The sequence below is a fragment of the Muscardinus avellanarius genome (genome assembly GCF_963383645.1).
Source record: "Muscardinus avellanarius genome assembly, chromosome: 1".
Taxonomy (NCBI): domain Eukaryota; kingdom Metazoa; phylum Chordata; class Mammalia; order Rodentia; family Gliridae; genus Muscardinus; species Muscardinus avellanarius.
The window spans coordinates 33,172,604-33,193,891 of NC_137786.1; the positions used below are offsets into that span (position 1 = coordinate 33,172,604).

At 42.3% G+C, this 21,288-nt stretch overlaps 1 protein-coding gene across 3 annotated transcripts in view; it reads left to right on the top strand.

The window, feature by feature from the left end:
• WDR70 (WD repeat domain 70) overlaps window positions 1-21,288 on the top strand; it is a gene marked incomplete at its 5' end in the record, with an annotated part of 251,957 nt that overhangs the window by 228,703 nt on the left and 1,966 nt on the right. For all 3 annotated transcript variants that reach the window (XM_080696811.1, XM_080696812.1, XM_080696813.1), the window contains 3 exons: window positions 697-776; window positions 2,719-2,835; window positions 5,264-5,426. In XM_080696811.1, the coding sequence (XP_080552937.1) occupies window positions 697-776; window positions 2,719-2,835; window positions 5,264-5,426 (360 nt within the window). The remainder of the gene's footprint in view (window positions 1-696; window positions 777-2,718; window positions 2,836-5,263; window positions 5,427-21,288) is intronic.

Sequence of the window (21,288 nt, forward strand, 5' to 3'; positions counted from 1 at the left end):
AGGGCCTTACTAAGTTGAGGAAGGCCTCGCTAAATTACTAAGGTTGGCCATGAACCTGTAATCCTCCTGTCTCAGTTGATTTGCAAAAACTTTGTTGATTTATCTTTACTTCCTTTGAAAGGGGTTGTCCTGACTTCTTTTGAAATTATCCTGAACTCAGCATTGCCGTGGAGAAGTAAAACGTTCTGAGCACGCTTTTGGTTAGTCCCAGGCATTCTTGGGCTGTCGCCCCTTGGCAAGGTTGCCTGGCTGACTCCATTCCAGACACTTGTAGTTTTGTGTTGGAGACGTGGACGTATGCCACTCAGAGTGGAGGCCACCCAGGCTGCTTTCATCTAAGATATAAACTAAAATTTGAACCTCATGACCTTTAGGGTGAAAAGGTTGGTTAATTTTATTGACATTTTTTTTTAACATCACACGTTTTTAAGTTAATTTTTTTAAACTTATGTCCTGGTGCCTTGGTATTTTTCCAGTCCTTTTGCTTGGTAGTGACCACTAACTGACAGGCTGGCATGTCTGTAATTTTAATAACTCCTTATCACCAAGGGCCCATCTGCTGCCATACCTCAGAAAGCCAAGGACTGGGCTAGACAGCGTGCACAGAGAATGTTCCTGAGAGTATCTGATGCTATCAACATAGACTTGCTATTTCCAAGATCAAGTAAAGAAAATAATTTCCTTATTACCCCCCAGGGGAGCAAAATTATGTGTTGTTAAAACCCAGCGGAAGGCAAAACAGGCCGAGACTCTCACCCAGGACTACATCATCACCCGTAAGTTGTGAGCGTGCCTCTCAGTCAGGCCTCTCCTCTTCTCTCTGGTGTTGATTGCTTGATTTTAAAGACAGAAAAGCCCTCAGAGTTCAGGCACATATTACAAAATCTCTGATCGTGTGGACAGGAGTACAAATCATGTGACAGCTGACCCCTTTCGCTTCTGTGACTCATCACAGGGACAGGGCTGTCTCATGTAACCTCCAGCCCAAACGGGAAGAGCCTGTTTGAGCCTAATGCGTTACTCCAAGCAGCCTTTTAAAGAATAACAGTCTGTTCTATGAATAAACAAGGCAGAGTGCTGGTCTTGGAATCAGGAGCCTGGGTTTGTCCAGTGCTCCGTGAACTGGCAGTGTAATGTCAGATGACTGACTTCATCAGAAGAGTGCAGAAAATAGGTGCAGGGTCTCCACTTCTCTCTGAAATCTATGAGCTTGTGCTAAACCGATCAGCAGGCTCTTACATGTAAAACTACCCAGGGTATGAGCGGAACTGTCCAGGGCGGAGCAGTTCCTAGTGTGTCTGTACACAACCTCATTAATGTGGCAAATCTGTATTCCCAGAGCCACAGCCTCAGACCTGTAACAGGTGACATCTAGGAAGGAAGTCCTGGATGCTGGGATGCTGCAGAAGTCTCTATTAGCAGGTGGCCCTGTGGACGTCCTTGTGTCTCAGTCTAAAGCCCAGGGGGCGCTGTTCGGCTGGGTTTCTCCCTGGTGGAGGGTCTCATGTAAGACCAAATCACTTGGAGCCTAGGATCAGTCAAGAGATCCCATGACACTTTTTGCAAGAGCAGAAGTGTTAAAGTCAGTGTCACAACCAGCCTAGCTCATGTAATTACACGCGGCCTACTTAAATTCCTCTAGCCGTTTGAAGTGAAAAGCTATTTTTCCCCCTCCTAAAAATACTGTGCATCCTGTTGCCTGACGGTGACTGGTGGTTGTTCTTCTCAGCTCCCCTGACTCAAGCAGCATGTTCTCTCAGGAGTGACACTGTCTGGCCCCAGCTGGTGGGTGCAGGGGTCAGAGGGTAGGGGGTCTTGGAAATGCTTTTAGAGGTTAGAGACATTTCATTCATACTGTAAGTTCTCTCCAAACATTTACGTTTTTCTGGTTCTCCGAAAAAAGTTCCTCTTGCAGGTTTTAACCTGCATGTAAGGGTTGAAAGAAATTATTCTTGTACTAGTTCTTGTAGTTAAGAAAAAGATTATTTAATACTCACCGATAACATTTTTCACACCCAGAATACTGCTATACCGTCTCCCAGTTAAATTCTTATACTATTTTGTATTCTGAAATTTAATTCTGATGTTGAGTAAACACCCAGCAGCAATTGAACAGATCAGACTTCAATTTCTATCCTATTGCTTGGTGCACCACATAGAAGGAGGGGTGAGGAGACGCAGGCACCCCTGCGTTCAGGGCAACCTTTATCCCAGTTTCAGCAGGACGAGTGCCCCTCCCTTCCGGTTACTCAGTGTTGTGCACTCCTTCTGAGAGGTGGTCACATTTCAGAAACGTGTGAAGCGGTTCCAGTGTGTCGGAGGCATCTGCGGACACCTCGGCTGACACCAAGCTGTTGGCATCTTCACATGTGGGTCCTTCAAGAAAAAAGGAGAGGTGGCCCCACTAAATGTCTCTTTTCAAAACCACAGAAATTAAGTTTCAAGTGCTGCCCATGGTGTGGGAGATGGGAACCCCGCTGAGGTTTCGTGACAGTGTTTGACAGGGTTTCCTGAGCGTCTTTGGATGCCAGGAGAGGTGAACAATGAGTCTGGTATCAAACAAAATTGGCTAATTGGTTACAGTGAGACTGTTTTTTGTTATTAGATGAAGGCTGTCATTATGACTTCCATTTCATCTCTCGGTTAGTCATGCTTCAGCTATGTTTTTGGATGGAGGGTTGTTATTATAATGAAGTTTTTCAAATGTGATTCTTGCAGCCCATGCCTTGCCTATGTTCCGTGAGCCCCGCCAGAGGAGTACCAGGAAACAGCTGGAGAAGGACCGGCTGGACCCCCTGAAGTCGCACAAACCCGAGCCGCCCGTAGCAGGCCCAGGTGACCATGGTGCAGCCTGCAACCTGCAGTGGGGTGGGGGCAGGGCGGGGTGATTGATGCCAACATGGCAAGAGCTTTGGGGTCTGATCGCTTGTCTTCAGAAGGATTTTACCAGATATGTTTCCCAGGCAGACCTGCTGCAGAATCACAGGGCATCCAGCTGAGACAGACGGAGTTGCGGTGCTGCAGCAGGGAGGGGGTCGGGCCCTTGCTCCACCTCCAGCCCTGCAGCGACCTCAGTGCCACTCTGGAGCTTGGAACCCAGTGTCAAAACCACTGCTCTCCTTATTGGCTTCATATGCAACACTGGACACTTTGACTAGGATCCAGGCCAGATTAGGTTTTACACAAGGCAGAAGTGGCCATGATTTAGTTCTGTGTTGATAAAATGGAGCCACCTAATCACTACATGAAAAAAAGTCCTTAGAGGGTTTTTTTGTTTTGTTTTGTTTTGTTTTGTTTTGTTTTTTTTTTTTTGGTGGTACTGGGGTTCCTGGAAGCCCTTCTACCTCCGGGCTACACTCCCAGACCTATTTTTACATTTTTATTTGGAAACAGGGTCTCCTAAGGCAGCGCGCGCAGCTGGCTTCGAACCTGCGCGATCCTCCTGTCTCTGCCTCCCAAGCGCGGGGATTACAAGCGTGCGCCACCACGCCCGGCAGAGTTTTTTGTTTTGTTTTTTTTTAAAGCGGATATCAAAAGAAACAAAGCAGCAGTGCCTATAGTGTAGCACACGGCTTCACTGCAGTTTTCCATTTTATGGAATCACCTCTGTAGTTTCCACTTGTTTTATGTCCCCAGCCCTGGAGCTTTTGACTTGTTTATTCATCTCTTCTGAACCCTGGGCCTGCGTGCATTTGGTGCCTCCGCATTGAAAGCATTTCCCGTGTCTACCTTGGGTTTTTGTTTTTTTCTCTCATCGTCTCTACCACCATCCTGATCAAAGTTCTAACTAATATTTTTGCTTGGATTGTTGTAGACCCTTCCTTGATTGCCCCTCTCCATTCATCTTACACACAGCTTTGATCCCCATTCCCTCCAGCTTTCAAGTCCCTACCGTCCCCAGATTCCATGAACTCCCACTGTGCGCGTGTGTTTCTGGAGCGTCAGGTTCTCAGTTGTCTCCCCCTCGTAGCTTCACACCTCACTTCTCTCCTGTTCTGATGTGACTGTCGGTTCACTCTGGTCCCCAGATACCCGCTGAACATCCCCCTCTCTCTGCATTTTTGTGCTTAACCCATTCTGCTCACTAAAAATAGCATTTTCTGTCTCTGGGCCTTTCTGAAGCTGGTCCAGTGAATCCGTTCTTTCCTTCCTCTCTCCCTCCCCTCCTCATCTCTCCCTTTACCCTCTCTTGCCCTCCCTGCCTCTCTCCTTCCTCCTTTGGAATTGAAGTATACCCCCAGTGTTTTGTTGTTTTGAAACAGGGTTTTGCTAGGTTGCTAAGAGTCTCATATACTTGCTGAGGCTGTCCTCCAACCAACACTCCTCCTAATCTCAACCTCCCCAGTCCTAGGATTACAGGTGTGGGCCACCACGCCCAGCTGAGCCAGTGCTGCTCAGCTTCAAGTGCTGTCTCCTTCCTCTAAGTACTGTAATAGCCACTGGCTGTCTTGCTTTTCTGAGAGCTAATTATTCCATGCCTTATTTATTTTCTTCTTGATTTATGAAAGTAATCTTTCAGCATCATTCAGTTTTTCACACTTTTGTTTTATCTTTCTAAAATGTCAGACGTTTTTGGAGTACCAGGTTTCATGCTAGTGGCTAGGGATCCAGTGGGAAGCAGATCCCCACTCTTAGGGAGCTTCTCCTCGCTAGGCCAGTTACAGTGCAGTGAAATGCTGGGAATTGGCGGGTCACCTGTTTTGCTTTCCCTCAAAATACACAAGCAAAGGTACTTATAAGGTACTTGCAATATGGCAAACCCTAAGATAGGTTTGTTTAAAACTAAAATAGCATCGAATAAATATTATTTTTACTTATTGAATTTCAAATGTTCTTGCTGGAGGAATTACTTTATTTTTCTTTTCTTTTTTTGCAGTACTGGGGATTGAACCCAGGAGCATTCTACCTCTGAGCTACACCCCCAGCCCTATTTTTTATTCTTTATTTTTGAAACAGGGCCTCACTAAGTAGCTGAGGCTGGCCATGAACCTGCAGTCCTCCTGTCTCAGCCTCCAAAGTACTGGGATTGCAAGCTGGCTGGAGGAATTTCTTAAGGCAAATTATTTGAAATTTATAAAAGTCTCTTCCTATTTAAAAATGTTATGGGGAAGCTTCTGACTCTGGTTCTGATAGTTATGAAAGCTGGAAGGGTGATACTCGAGTGCCCTTGAGATTTTTGTTCAGGTGAGCACAGCGCATGCAGGTGCAATAATGTATTATCATGTTTATTCTGTTTCTGGTTTTCTTTTTCCTTTTGAAACAGGTCGTGGTGGACGAGTTGGAACCCACGGGGGCACTCTGTCATCCTACATTGTGAAAAACATTGCTTTGGACAAAACAGATGATAGTAATCCCCGAGAAGCCATTTTGCGTCACGCCAAAGCGGCAGAAGACAACCCATATTGGGTTTCTCCGGCATATTCCAAGTAAGAAAGAAGTTTTTAAATAGAAAAATTAGAGCTAGGGGTACAGCTCAGTGCTAAAGTATGTGATTAGCATGCACAAGGCCCTGAGTTCAATCTCCAGTACCAAAAATATAAATAATTAAAATAGAATGAAAAGCTTAACATTAATATTTTGGAATCCTAACTTCCCCATTTTTTACTTAATACTTGAGCATGAAAAATAAGTCTGGAACTCTTTGTCTTAAAACCTAGGCCTCTACCTTAAGACTCCAAGGCCTGGGACTTTAGTACAGTGGTAGAACCCTTTTCCTAGCATGCTCAAGGCCCTGGGTTCAATCCCCATCAACACACACACACACACATACACACACACACACACACACACACACACACACACACCTATTTACACTAACTAAAGATACTTTCGTAGAATTTTCAATACTTTTGTAGAATTTTTAATTTCTAACGTTTTATTAGAAACAGTTTTAGACTCAGACACATTTTTACAAAGTTCAGAATTTATAAATAATATTCTTCACCCACCTTCTCCTTATGTTAACACCTTCTGTGGCCCCAGTGCAGTTACCATTGGCACCGTGCTACTGACTGGGGGACACGCCTCGCCTGCTCTTTGCCAGTTGTTCCATTCTTCCCCTTTCTAAGCCCCACAGTTCACACCTTATTTGTCCTTTCTCCACAGTCTTCTCTAGCCAGAGCAGTTCCTTCGTCCTTTGTCTTTCATGACCTTAAACACTTTTAACAGATACTAATTAGTTGTTTTGTAGACTTTATCTCAATTTGGGTTGATCTGGTATTTTCTCGAAATTATGCATACTTGGCAAAAATAAATAACACAAAGGTAATGGTGAATCCTTCTCAGTGAATCATATTCAGGGCTTCATGACATTAAAATACCGTATTTCCTGGTGATGCTAGCTTTGGTCACTTGATTAAAGTGATATCTGCCAAGCTTCTCCACTGTAATGTTGCTGCTGTTGTGTTCTGAGTTGACATATTTCTTGGATTGATCTTTTTAGAATATGCAAATCCTGTTTCCCCTCACACTTCTGCTGTCTAATTTTGCCCGTGTGTGGATTTGCCTGTAATGGTTGTTACTGTGGTGTTTGCCTGGTGGTGATTTTCCTGTTCCCTCTTCTTTTATGTTATCTAGTAAGTGGAATTCTGCCTAGAGGAAGTTTTGTCTCTTCTCTCACATTCATTTATTTTTCAAGTATTAAAGAATGTTACTACAAACTCTAAAATACTTTATTCTGTGGTTTCAAATCCAATACTGTCATTACTTAGTTTGTTGCTCAAAGCGTTCCAGTTAGGCCAATAGAAGCTTCTTCAAAATGGCCCCGGTCTTCTCTCGACAGCCCTTCTTCTTTTTGTGAACTGAGGATTGAACCCAGGGACATTTTACCTCTGAACTACACCCCCAGCCCCATTTCTTCTTCTTTGTTTTGAAACAGGGCCTCACTAAGCTGTGGAGGCCTCACTATCTGTGTCCTCACTAGATAGCTGAGTCTGGACACAAACCTGTGATCCTCCTGTCTCAGCCTCCCAAGTACTGGGATTGCAAGCGTGCGCCACCACGCCTGGCTCTTACTTTCTTACTTTTATTTTTCAGTGCTTCCCTACTTTATGGTACAATAAGACATTCCAGGCTCATCTTTATTTTCCTTTCCCCATCCTGGAATCAATCACTTTTCCAAAGAACCCTGGTTCCTTTCGCTGGAGAATGACGGTCAGAAACCAAGAGCTGGGTGTTCGAGGTGCCCAGTGTTGCTCGATGGCTTCCCGGTCCCGCCGCCAAGCTAGGAGATGTACGTCGGCGTTAACACCCACCACGCACATGCGTCTCTGTCTGTACTGTCAGCCTATATTTCTATTTCACAAAGCATGACTTTAAACTGATTCCCATGATTTCAGTCCAAACCACAGGCTTGTTTCACCTTTCCCCTCCCTGTACTTGTAGCTTCCTTCTCCAGTAGCAAAGACCCAGCTCGCACTGGTTCAGTTATGGTGTACACATAAAGTAGTTGCAGAATGGCCAGCCCACACCTTTGTTGTTGGTTTTTTTTTTTTTGTTTGTTTTGTTTTTTTTAGTGGTACTAGGGGTGGAACCCGGGGGCTTTCTACCTCCGGGCTATACTCCCAGACCTATTTTATATTTTATTTGGAAACAGGGTCTCGCTAAGTTGCTGAGAGCCTCACTACATAGCTGAGGCTGGCCTCGAACCTGCGTGATCCTCCTGTCTCCTCCTCCCAAGTGCAGGGATTACAAGCGTGCGCCACCATGCCCGGCTGGGAGAAGAATTTATAAATATGTCAGTCCTTATTTTTTATGATACTTTGAAAATTTGAATTTAGCAGTTAGGACTTCTTTTTATTTCCCAAATTTATTGAAGTATAATTGGTTTTTAAAATTATATATATTTAAGGCGTATGACTTGATAGAGTCTTTTGGAATTTGCTTTTTTCCATTTAGCAATATGTCCTAGATATTACTTTGCATCTTTTAATAAAGCTCATTTTCATTCTTTTTCACAGTTTTATAATACTTCATTGTATGAAAGTAACATAGTTTAGTTTGTTTCTGGTATTTTGCAATTACTAACAATGTTATAGTACATAAACTTTTGCACATATCTTTGTATTACTAGAGGTATATTAAGTTTTTTGTCATGATGTTTTTTATGTTCTTTTTAGTTATAAGAAAACTAAACCCTGGTCACTTTGGTGTTTGGGGTTTTGTTTTTTATCCTTTTTTGTACTTCTGATTGAACCAGGAGCATTCTACCTCCCAGCTACACCCCCACCCTTTTGTATTTTTTACTTGAAACAGGGTCTCTCACTTAATTTCCAAGGTTGGTTGTGAACCTACAAGCCTGTCTTAGCCTTCCAAGTACAGAGGTTAGAGATGTATAATACCACGCCCAGCTGATTCTGGTCACTTTTTAAAACATGAAGGTGCTGGAGAAAATCTGCCATGAGCCAACTTGATTTACACATCACACTCATATCAGCCCCCTATCTGCTGATCATTAGAACCTACTCTGCATAAAAGAAAAACACATCATCTTAGCTCGGGCTACTTAGAGGCAGACCCTGAATGGAGAAACACCAGGAGGTTGTTTCACGCCAAGTCTCACGGAGGGCCACTTTGGCTCAGTCTTACAACACATCTCCAGAGAACGTGGTCAGAGCTGTCCTGGCCAGGGGCACAGCAACTAGAGTATCTATACTTCTTTACCTGTAGATCATTGGCAATGGCTGGAGATAGGGTTGAAAAGATATTCCTGGGCACTGCCAGCTGTCCAGGATTTCAGAGCAAGGTGCTCCTGCACTGAGAGAAGAGAAAGCACAGTCCACGAGAATAGTCAAAGGATTTGAGGGATCCGGAGGGACCCCTCAGCAGAGGGAGGTCTCGCTGTGTGTGTAGCACAACAGACTTTGTTGTGTGATGTCAGTGGTGTTTGTTCAAAATACGTGTTAATAACCAAACAGTACAGATAGAACTTCTCTGAACAGTGAGTTGGATAATATCACAACAGCTAACAGGGTCATACCAAGGCTGGCCAACTAAATAGTGTGTACTTGGCCTTCTTTTGTAAAGAATTTGTGTGCATGTAAGCTAATTTGTGTCAACACATCATTGGCAGATAAGCTTATAGATTATGTCTATAAGACATTTCTGTTTATAATGCAGTAGTTGTCCTCTTTTACTGTAAGGGGCCTTTTATACTTCAAAAGTCTCATTTAGATATACACCAAAGATGAGCTGAGGAGAGAAGAGGGAGAAGAGATATAGTTTAAAATTTGTTAAATATACATCATTTGATGGTTAACTGCTCCAGATATGTGTGTTTTATAAACAAAATAAATCACCGAGATATCCCCAAAATATTGTTAACACTATTGTTTGCTGATTATTGACATACATTAGCAATACAAAAATCACAAGAAGGTGTCAAAGACCTAATTTACCATTGAAGAAGATGGAACACTAAGAAGATAACTTTTATATCTTGTGTGTGTGTGGGGGGGGTACTGGGGGTGGAACCCAGGGGCATTCTTCCTTTGAGCTGCACCCTGAGCCCTATTTTTTATTCTATATTTTTTATTTTTATTATTATTATTATTATTTGGTGGTACTGGGGTTCCTGGAAGCCCTTCTACCTCCAGGCTACACTCCCAGACTTATTTTATATTTTTATTTGGAAACAGGGTCTCTTAAGCCAGCACGGCTGGCTTCGAACCTGTGCGATCCTCCTGTCTCCGCCTCTCAAGCACGGGGATTACCTTACTCTTTATTTTGAAACAGGGTCTTACTGAGTTGCAAAGGGCCTCACTAAGTAGCTGAGGTTGGCTTCGAACCTGCACAATCCTCCTGTCTCAGCCTCCCAAATGCTGGGATTGCAAGCGTGCGCCACCATGCCTGGCTGGAAGATAACGTTTTGAACCTGCTGGATAGGAAGCTCTTGCTACCATTGTGAAACAGGGTCTCACACTAAGTTGCTCAGGCTGGCCCCAAATCCGCGGTCTCCTAACTCAGCCACCCCAGGAGGGATTACTGGTGTGCGCCACCACGTCTAGCCAGGTAATACTTTTATAGCTTCATTTTGTAGAGTTAAATCTTTGGCTCCCCTGAAATTATTTTAGTAAAAGGAGTAAGGTACATATATCCATTACCACACACTTGGCGTCTTAGAAACAGAAGCTGATTCTCCCACAGCTTTGGAAAGCAGAAGTGTGGAATCAAGGTGCTGGATTCAAAATAATCAAATTATTTTGCCTAACCAAGGGCAGCTCCCTCTGTTGGTTTCTGGAGGCTGCCTGCTTCCTGGCTTGCATCCCCATCACTCTAGTCTATGCCCAGTTCCCACAGTGCCTTCCCTTTTGTGTTGGCATCCCTTCTTCTCTCTTATAAGGATATTAGTGATGGTGTTTAGGGCCCAGCAGAGATAATCTAGGATTAATCACGACCAGATGTGGTGGTGCACACTTGTCATCCCAGTACTTAGGAAGCCGAGACAGGAGGATTGCAGGTTCGTGCCCAACCTCAGCAATGTAGCAAAGCCCTTCACAATTAAAGAAACCCTGTTTCAGAATAAAAACTAAAATAAGACTGAGGGTGTAGCTCAGAGGTAGAATAAATAAAATAAAAAATAAAATAAGACTGAGGGTGTAGCTCAGAGGTAGAATACCCTGGGTTCAATCCCCGGTACCATAAAAACAAACAAACAGAAAACTCACATCTACAAAGACGTTTTTCCCATGTAAGGTAATACGCACAGGCTCCAGGGATTTGAGGTAGCTTCCAAAGAAATTACTTTTTCCCTTCCAAGTAGAGCTCCAATTTAAATTTTTCCAATCGATTAGCCAGTTGCTGTTATACTTACTATTGGATAATGTAATTTTTCTCAGTGAATTGAAACGTTACCTATATTATACAAAATGTACTTTTGAATAAATTTTAGTCAGTTCCTAAGTTCTCTGTGCATTAAAATCAAGTATCAGTGCCAAACTGTTTCATTATTATAGGGCTGCCTATTTTCTTTATTCATCTTATTGGAACTTTTCTATCTAGTCTTAGAGGTTTCTGTGACTTACTCTAGTAACCTACCCCCAAAGTTATTGGTGATGTTTTTATTAGAATTGAGTTACATGTAAATACTAACTTACATAGATAGAATTTTATAATAGTGATTCTTTCAAACCAAGAATAGGGTATATTTCTATATTTAGTCACCTTATTATATCCCTCAGCAGTATTTTAGGTTTGTTTCTTATATAGATTTTTCATATTTCCTTTTTAATTTCTACTTATTTTATCTTTCTGTACTGTGGTAAATAGAATCTTTTTTTCTATTGAATTTAAAACTTTTTTTTTTACATTGTGTGTGTGTGTGTGTGTGTGTGTGTGTGTGTGTGTGTGTGTGAGTGAGACCAGGAATGGAACCCAGGGGCTTTCTACCTCCGGGCTATACTCCCAGACCTATTTTATACTTTATTTTGGAAACAGGGTCTCACTAAGTTGCTGAGAGCCTCACTAAGTAGCTGAGGCTGGCTTCGAACCTGTGCGATCCTCCTGTCTCTGCCTCCCAAGCGCGGGGATTACAAGCGTGCACCACCACGCCTGGCTAAAACTCTTTTATATGTGGAACTTTTCTATGTAGAACGACCATATGGATATTATATTTATATAATTTTTGGAGTTTATGGGTATAAAAATTATATGATAGGCAAATAATGGTAGATTTATCTCCTTCATTCCAATTTTTATACCTATTATGTGTATCTAATTGCATTGTCTACTGCCAGGAAAATAGTAAATTATATAAATGACCATATACATCCTTTTCCACTTTGAACTCTAATAGAAGGGGTTTTATTGGATTAAACTGTATATTTCTCCTTGCAGATAAAAAGTCTCTTATCTTGTTCATTTTAGTGATATTTCCCCATAAACTATGATTCCTTTTGAAAATGTACAGTAAGAGGTTAAATCCATCCTTTATTCAATAAATATTTACCGAATACCTATTAGGTCAGCTATTCTAGACTATGGGGATATAGTTTTTATTATGGAGTTTATATTCTGATAGCAGCAGACAATAAATCAAAAAATGCAAGATGATATTAAGTGCTAAGAAGAAAACTGAGATAGAGATAAGGAGGCAGATTAACCAGAGAGGTGAGGAAAGGGTGTTATTGCAGAAGCGGTGGTCAGGGTGAAACCCTCCGACCTGAGTGAAGTGAGAGGTTCATCGTGGAGAGACCCTGGGAAAGAGCATGCCACACAGAGAAAATATTTTCATGGACAGCCATTCATCCAGATTTTCAACTTTATTTAATAGAATGAATTGAAGCTGCTGTGATGACTCTTGCCTAAAGATATTTTTTCACACTATAAGTCATTTTATTTATACTAATAGCTCTACAAGGTGCATAGGACAGGTATCATCATACCCACATCTTACTTGTGAGGAGACTGCCGCTTAGAGGTCTGTAGTTAACGGGGGCTGAAACTAGAACTAACTTTGGTACTTTGGGCCCCTAATCTAATGAGCTTTCCAGAGGACCAGGCTCCCGCTCACACACACCTTTCTGCCTCTGCACTTTGCTCCCATCTCATTCCTTCCCCAATTGTGTCACCTGAAGTTTGCTGCATCCTAAACAAGCTGGTGGCGCTGTCTGCGGCATGGTATTTGTTAGTCAGGACTGCAGTGCTGTGTCTCCTGTGTTCACCTGCTACAATATGCCATTAACTGCCAAGTGGCAGTGTCTGAAGGGAAGCTAATATTTAAAAGGATCTTTTCCCAAAGGTCACTGTAATTGAGAATGTGTGCCTGGTTGTTTTTCTTCACTGCAATTGACTTCTGTCAGTGATGAAATGAAGACTTATTTACTGTATCTTACTTTGACATAGAAAAGCACAGCTAGATATTTCACAAATCTACCTGTCTACAAATGACATATACTCTCCTGCACTCCCCAGCGATGAAAGTGAAGAGTCTTTGAACACTTTACATTTATCAGTGGAGTGTTTTAAATTTCACTTCTGGTGCTAGCAACGTAATAGCTGCGAAAGTTTTAAACACAGCGGGATCACAGAGAACTCTCCTGCAGCCACACATGGGCAGATTCAATTACAGTTTCTTGTTTAAAAGATGCTTCTGGAGGGAGGGGAGAGGAGATGGCTGGGGAGCTGTGGGCAGGATGTAGGTCCAGAATGCTATTAGCTTACATATCAGACAGGGATAGATGTGTGTGAGAGCCTGGGGCCTGGCCAGGGGCCTGCCAGCCTGACAGCTCTGTCAGCCTCAGCCACTCTTCCTTCCAGATAAGCTGCCATTATTGCTGGTTCAGTCAATTTAATTTTTGATGTGCATGTCTAATCTGATACAGGATATGTGGTTGTGTATGTATTAAAATATCATTCCCACCCATAGAGGATCCATTTAAAGTCTTGTTGAGGTAGTAGGCAAAATTTAAAGAGCTCACTGGGTGACTGAGTGATTGTTTATATATTACTTGTGTCAGGAGGAAACACATACCCACAGAGAGAAAAATATCTCTTTTTTTTTCTTTAGTTATATTTAGGTGACTGATTGTCACTGTCTGCCACAGTCCTGTGCAGAGCCCAGTGTTTCTCAGAGTGGCTTTGTGAATTGCCTGCATCATGGTTTGGTACATGGGCGTGGGAGGAGGATGAAAATGTAGGTTTCTAGACTCTACCCAAGACCAACTCAGATGCTGGGGGATTGGGCTGGGAATCAATAATTTGAGGCATGCTCTGAATAATTATTTTGCATGCTAATGTTTGGTATAGAACAATAATTATTTACAACAAACTGAAAATGATTCCCTCTTGAGAAAATCCACACTTACAGACTAGACTCTTTAAGTTATAGAGATTCAGAGTGAATTGTTTCTACTACAAAGGAATTTCCCTTAGAATTAATATATATATACATATATATACATATATATATACATATATATATATATATAGTTGCTATATTGTAGTTAACATAAGAATTATTTTATCAAATATATCCTACATAGCCGGGCATGGTGGCGCACGCTTGTCATCCCCGCGCTTGGGAGGCAGAGACAGGAGGATCGCACAGGTTCGAAGCCAGCCGCGCGCGCTGGCTCAGGAGACCCTGTTTCCAAATAAAAAATGTAAAAATAGGTCTGGGAGTGTAGCCCGGAGGTAGAAGGGCTTCCAGGAACCCCAGTACCACTAAATATATATATCCTACATACAACTTTTAAAAAATACCTCTATTTTATGTGGAACACCTGATCTCTAAGGCAAGCTGTATCATAACAGTGACACTTTTGCTGTATGTACACTATGCCAGGCTTGCTCAAAAACTTTATATGTGTGTATATGTATGTGTATATATCATATATGTATCACGTATTCCTCACAATAGCCCTATGAGATCATTGGTATTATATGTTGTTCTCACATAATTTATAGAGAAGGAACCCACAGCTTCTGACTTGACCCGAGCCCACACGTGGCAGGGAGTGGGACCAGTGTGATTCGAGTGTGGGCATCTGGCCCCTGAATCAGGCCTATGTTTTTAATTATTGCAGTGTACTGTTTCTCATTACAGTGCAACTTATAGTAATTTTTAGAAAAGTTGAGCGACAGTGGAGCTGAGGAGGTAATTGCGTGAGCTGGCCTGGTGCCTCAGAGGGGGTTCTAGGCCGAGGCTCAGCAGCCCTGTGTCCAGCCCCAGCTCTGCCACCCCCAGGTGACTCTCCATCCTTCACAGAGGCTGTTTCCCTACCCGTGATGTTAGAGGGCAAGGCTACACCAGCACCCGGCTTTCATGTATTTTTTAATAAAAATGGTGACCCACAATCACAGACTTTATAAATGGGAATTTAGAGAGACCTTGGGGGAAAAGTGGCCTCTCTCCAGCCTGTGTGTCCTCAAAGGCTTTCTCATTCTAACTTGTGTGCCCACTTGATAAAAGGCAGCCAGTGGCACTTTGATAGGGTTGGCTCTATTTTTCTTTTCCTTTCTCTTTTTTACTGTTCTGTAGTTTCTTCAGGTGGCATCTGTGTCTCTCCCTCCACTCACAGTCTTTGAATTCTCATACATAGCATTATAGCTTAGTAGGCCCTATTTATGAGTCTGAGATGTGCGTACGTGATTATTTTTCAAAATATTACATATTTCCCAAAGAAAATAGAAAAATTTTTATCCAGAAATATCTTATTGCCTCTCATCTTCTAATGTATTCCTAATATTTTTTTTAAAAAAATCTTTGATTAGCTCTTTACCAAAAAGAAGGAACCACTTCCAGTCAAGACCTTTATATATAATAATTCTGCAATCGCGATGGCCGCGTCGGAGTTCATCTGGGCCATCTTCAGTCTAGCAGGGTTAACAAGTGTGTCAGATTGCCGAGCCGTGGCTATAATTGACTTTGGCTTTGAGGTTTTCCTTCATAATAAACAATGGGCCCCGAGCCAAAAAAGCTTGTGGTTTATACTCACATACTGATGATTAAATAACAAGCGATTTCCCCTCATCCACATCCTATTACCCAGGAGCTCCATTTGTGCTTCTTGGATGAATCATATCAGAAGAACACCCATAATTAAAAAGAATGTGACCTGTGAACTTTCTGTTGCAGCTGAAAACATTTCAGTGACCTCACTCTGGCCTGAGCGCTGGAGGAGTGCTCAGGTTAGAGTTTAGTCAGAAAAGGAAAGACAGCCTGCTGACACTTTGAATCTCTCCGTAAACAGCGCACCCAGGACTGCCCTTTGCGAAGCTCGCAGGGGGGTCTGCTCACCTCCGCTGTGGCCCAGAGTTCCTCTGGATGCAAGCACTGAAGTTGGGGTCCGTTTCTGTCACTTTTCTGTAGCACACAGTTGCTGGGAAAGACTTGCTTTGTACAAATAACTTTGAGAACCAGGGTTTTTCTTTTTAATTACTTTTTTAATCAAGGAGAAAATCGGCACAGCATATCAGCTAATCAGCATTTGTGGGTTTGAGAAAGACATTTGCTTAAGCTTCTCTATTTGATTCATGAAACCATGTTTACTATTAGCAGATGCAGAATTTAGCAGAATTAAAACAAAACAAAAAACCCCTCAGTTCTCATTAGTTTATTTAATGTTTGGTGGCAATAGTCATATTGAAATCTATGTGCTGTTCTTGGTAACTCAATAAACAAGTTGATATAGATAGCAAAGTAAAATTATTTAATATTCCCCAAAGTAGTTAAACTGGAAAACACAAGTTTCACATCAGTCCCCTGTAAGTTTAGATTGATTGATTGATTGATTGATTGATTATTTGCAGTACCAGGGATGGAACCCAGGGGCATTCTACCTCAAGCTACACCCTCAGCCCTATTTTTATTCTTTATTTTGAAACAGGGTCTCACTGAGTTGGAAAGGGCCTCAGTAAGTGGCTGAGGCTGTCTGTGACCCGAGGTCCTCCTGTCTCAGCCTCCCAAATGCTGGGATTACAAGCATGAGCCACTGCAACACACTTAAAACAGTAGGTAAGTATGTGTCATAAACCAGAAAAAGGAAGTCTGGATAAAACTGACTTCAATAAACTGGATACTAACCTGGTTCTCCAGTGAGGAACATGCTGGCACCCATGGTGACTGTGCCCTCCACTGCACGAACTCTCTGAGCTCCTTTTCCTTCAACCCTTAGTAGGCTTTCTCTTAGAGAGGGGGAGTTAAATCTGCCGTGAGGCTGTGAGCTTAAGCCAATAAGGGCTTGTCTCTTAAAAGAGGTACAGAAACCTGGAGAAACTCATTAAGGCAAGGGTGGCGAAGTGGGGTCTGCTTATGCTTCGTGTGTCGCGTCTCAGTTACCACCTGTCTCCGTCGTCCACTTGGTTCAGTTTGTTCCTCTCTTCCTTGTAGAAGCGCCCAGTAGAGTCTGTGTTAAGATCTGTGTACAGATCGTGTTTCTTCAAGTAGCTCAGAAAGGAGTCCGTTTTTATGGCCAGTGATGATGACATGGTCTTCAAGGGCTTATTGGTTGTGTTTGTTCATTTCCTTTCGGCTTTAAAGGGAGGAATTTTTAGAGCAACTTTTAAATGTTTCAAATCCATTAATATTTTATCTTCTTGCATGTGTCATTTTACTTTTGTTTGACATCGTTGATTTATTTTTATAGGAGTTTTCTATGCCAAGGGCAAATTAGGCTGCTCCTCAAAGAAGAAAGCTTCTAGTTTCTTATCTTTGTTAGAAATTACCTCACCATCTCCGTTCCCAATTGTCTGTAGAGGTGACTAAAGAAATCCATTTAAAATGTCCCAAACCCGGCATGGTGGCGCACGCATATAATCCCAGTACTTGGGAGGCTGAGACAGGAGGATCTGGGTTCACGGCCAGCTTCAGCTACTTAGTGAGACCCAGTTTCAAAATAAAGAATTAAGCCTGGCATGGTGGCGCACGCTTGTAATCCCCGCGCTTGGGAGGCGGAGACAGGAGGATTGCGCAGGTTCGAAGCCAGCCACACTGGCTTAGGAGACCCTGTTTCCAAATCAAAAAAGTATAAAAAATAGGTCTAGGAGTGTAGCCCGGAAGTAGAAGGGTTTCCAGGAACCCCAGTACCACACAAAAAGAAAGAAAGAAAGAAGGAAGGAAAGAAAGAAAGAAAGAAAGAAAGAAAGAAAGAAAATGAAAGAAAGTGAGAGAGAAAATGAAAGAAAGAAAGAAAAGAAAGAAAGAAAGAAAGAAAGAAAGAAAGAGAGAAAATTGGGCCTGGGTGTGTAGCTCAGGGGTAGAATGCCCCTGGGTTCAATCTCTAGCAACACTATATATATATATAATAAAACTAAAATAAAATTTAAAAAATAAAAAAATGTCTCAGGTAGTTCTTTTTTTTCTTTTTTGGTGGTACTGGGGTTCCTGGAAGCCCTTCTACCTCCGGGCTACACTCCCAGACCTATTTTTTTATACTTTTTTATTTGGAAACAGGGTCTCATAAGGCAGCGCGCGCGGCTGGCTTTGAACCTGTGCGATCCTCCTGTCTCTGCCTCCCAAGCGCGGGGATTACAAGCGTGCGCCACCACGCCCGGCGTCAGGTAGTTCTTAATTGAATTTTTAAAATCTTTTTCATATGTGGGTTTTCAAACTTTTTCAAAGAATAACTGCTGGGGAAAAACCTCAAAAGATAAAAACTGCTGAAAAGAAATAGCCACAAGGCCCAGAGCTCTGATACACTCTCTGTGCTCCTACGAGACACTGGCTAGATTGAAATGTTCAGTGTGCTAAGGCTGAATGAGCCTTTTGAAAGGACCTACTCTTCAGCCAGCACACGACTTGCAGCTCTTATTAATGGTGCTGAATTGTGCTTTAAGTAAATTTTGATTTTGAGGACAGGATGGATTGGAATGAAAAGAAAATTGTTTCTGAGGGCCACACTTCCCATGGCCTCTCAAGAATTCAAAGACATCTCCTTAAAGGAACCTGAGCAGGCAGCCCTAGTCTCACTCAGTGGCTGCCTGTGGGGCCAGCTTCTCCAGGGAGAGCAGCACTGTTCCACGGGGGAGGAGGCCGAGCATGTCGTCACGTTAAGCAGACAGATTCTTATGCCGTGGCCTGTGTCAGCCCCGCTTTGCCCTTACCTCTCCCAAGCTAGGAGAGGGATGGACTCTTCAGTGGTACGGCCCGCTGTGGCCCACCAGCCAGTGCTGATGGGGGAAATGCAGGAATCGAGACAGAGCATTTAATAGCAGTTTGCTGTCTGTGGGCTCTTGGATTTGTAGTCTTTTAAATATATTTTTTTCTAGAATTTAATATTTGTCTGCAGGGGATTGGAAAGAAGGAAACAAATACTGGCCCTGGTCACAGATGCTTTAAGAAGCGCAGCTCAGTCAGGGACTCAGGCTTCCCCATGGTGCCTCCTAGGTCCCAGGAAAAGGGCTCATTTTGCCTTATTTACAAGCCCACAAGCCTGGGGTTTGTTTTTTGTTTTGGTTTTGGTACCAAAAGACAAATGCTGTATGACTCTATTTATATGTGATGTTTATAGCAGCTTGATAAGTAGAATCATATAACATTTGTCTTTTTGTGACTGGCCTGTTCACTTACTACAATGTCCTCAAGGTTCATCACATTGAAGCGTGTTAGAATCCCTCTCCAGGGTGAGTAATATTCCATTTATGGATATACCACACATTGCTTATCCTTCATGCATCAATGAGTACTTATATTACTTCCACCCTTCAGCTATTGTAAAGAATGACGAACATGGACAGTGTGCAAATATTTCTTCAAGATTAGCTCATCAACCTAGTGAGACCCTGTTTAAAAATAGGGCTAGGGGTGTACCTCAGAGGAAGAATACCCCTGGATTCAATCCCCAGTATAAAAAAAGGATTATGCTCATTTTTGGGGGTGTATATCCAGAAGTGAAATGACTGAAACACATAGTAATTCTATTTTTTTTTCTTAATTTTTTTATGGTACTGGAAAGAGGCACTCTACTACTGAGGTACATCCCCAACCTTTATATTTTATTTTATTTTATTTTGAAACAGGATATGATTAAGGCTTGCCCAGGCTGACCTCTAACTCACAGTTTTCCTGCCTCGATCTAAGTACCTGGGGTTGCAGGCATGTGCTACCATTCCTGACTCTATTTTTTAATTTTTTGAGGAATCTCCATATTGTTTTCCACAGTATCTGTACCATTTTACATTCCTGTCAGCAGCGTACAATGGAATGGTACTAATTTCTCCATATCCTGGCCATACTTTTGATAGTAGCCATCCTAATGGGTGTGAAGTAGTACCTCATTATGGTTTAGTTCTACATTTCCTTAAGGATTTTTAAGGTTGTGAACCTTTTATGTGCTTATTGGCCATTTTTATATCTGTAGAAGAATGTATTTTCTCCCATTCCATATTTTTTTACTCCGTTGACTGTCTTTTAATCCACAGAAGTTTTTAAATTTTAACAAAATCCAACTTATCTATTTTTTATTTTGTTCTCTGTGCTTTTGGTATTATATCCAAGAAATTACTGCCAAATTTAGTGTCACCAAGCCCTTTTATCTATGTTTTCACCTAAGAGTTTTACCGTTTTAGTGTTTAAGCTTGGGTCTTTGATCTGTTTCGAGGTCATTTTGTATATGGTGTAAGGTAAGGATCCAGCTTCACCCATTGCATATGGAAATACAATTTGGCCAACACCATGGATTGATAGGAGCCTAGTTCTAATGCTCAGGAGTTCCCAACCTGGCCAACAGAAAAAAGAAAGAACAATGGTAAACAAGCACTGGGAAAATTTGGGGAAACATTGAACATGGGTTTATACCTTGATTATGGCAACTCTGAGGAAGGGGACCATGGCAACTCGAAAGCTAAATGTCAGGATTTGACTTTGCAGACATATAACATTTGGCTAGCAGCATTGTGACTAGTTCAGAAGTGGAGATTAAAATAAATTTCATAGAGTTTTGTAGGAATGACCGTGATGTTTAGGTAGTCCCCTTTCCAGTCAATTTAATATCCCCTAAATTTAAATTCTTGTTGAGGACAAAGGAAATTGTTGTGGTCTAATGACTGGAAATGACAGTCTAAGTGACCCTAATGTAAAATCTTGTCTCAGTGAGTTCACTGAGTTTCATGCTAGGAAAGAAAAAGGGTATTGCCTTTGAAAAGTTGGTTCCTTTTCTTGTTCGTTTGTCTTGGCTGCCAGAAATTCAGTGCTAAATTTTATGCTCCTAGATACATAGCTTTTCACCCTTTGATTCTTTTTTTTTTTTTTTTTTTTTTCCTCTCCTGCGGTACTGGGGATTAAGCCCAGGAACATTCTACCTCTGAGCTACACCCTTAGCCCTTCTTATTTTTTGTTTGGAAAAAGAGTCACAGTAGGTTGCTGAGAGTCTTGCTATAGTGCTGATGCTGGCATTGAACCTGCAATCCTCCTGTCTCAGCCCCCCAAGTTCTGGGATTACAGGCCTGCACCATCATGCCCAGCTACCCCTTGGTTTTTTACCTCCTCATTTGGTTTGGTTTGGTTTGGTTTTCTTTACAAATCAGTTTTATTGAAGTACAGTTTGTATACATTGAAGCATAAAATGGACCCACTTAAGTTCTGACAAATGCATCTATCTATGCAATCAGCTCTTCAATCATTCCCATGCCACTGCGACACCACCTCAGGCCTGTGCCCAGCGGCATTCCCTTCTCCATCCTACATCATTCTATCCTGTCTGTGCCCTGTCGTGTTAGCCACCAACCCCTTATGAATACTTTGGAAACTAGGGGGAAATCTAAAAAGTAGCACCTCAGCCAGGCGTGGCGGCGCACACTTGTAATCCCAGAATTTGGGAGGCTGAGACAGGAGGATCACAGTTCAAGGACAGC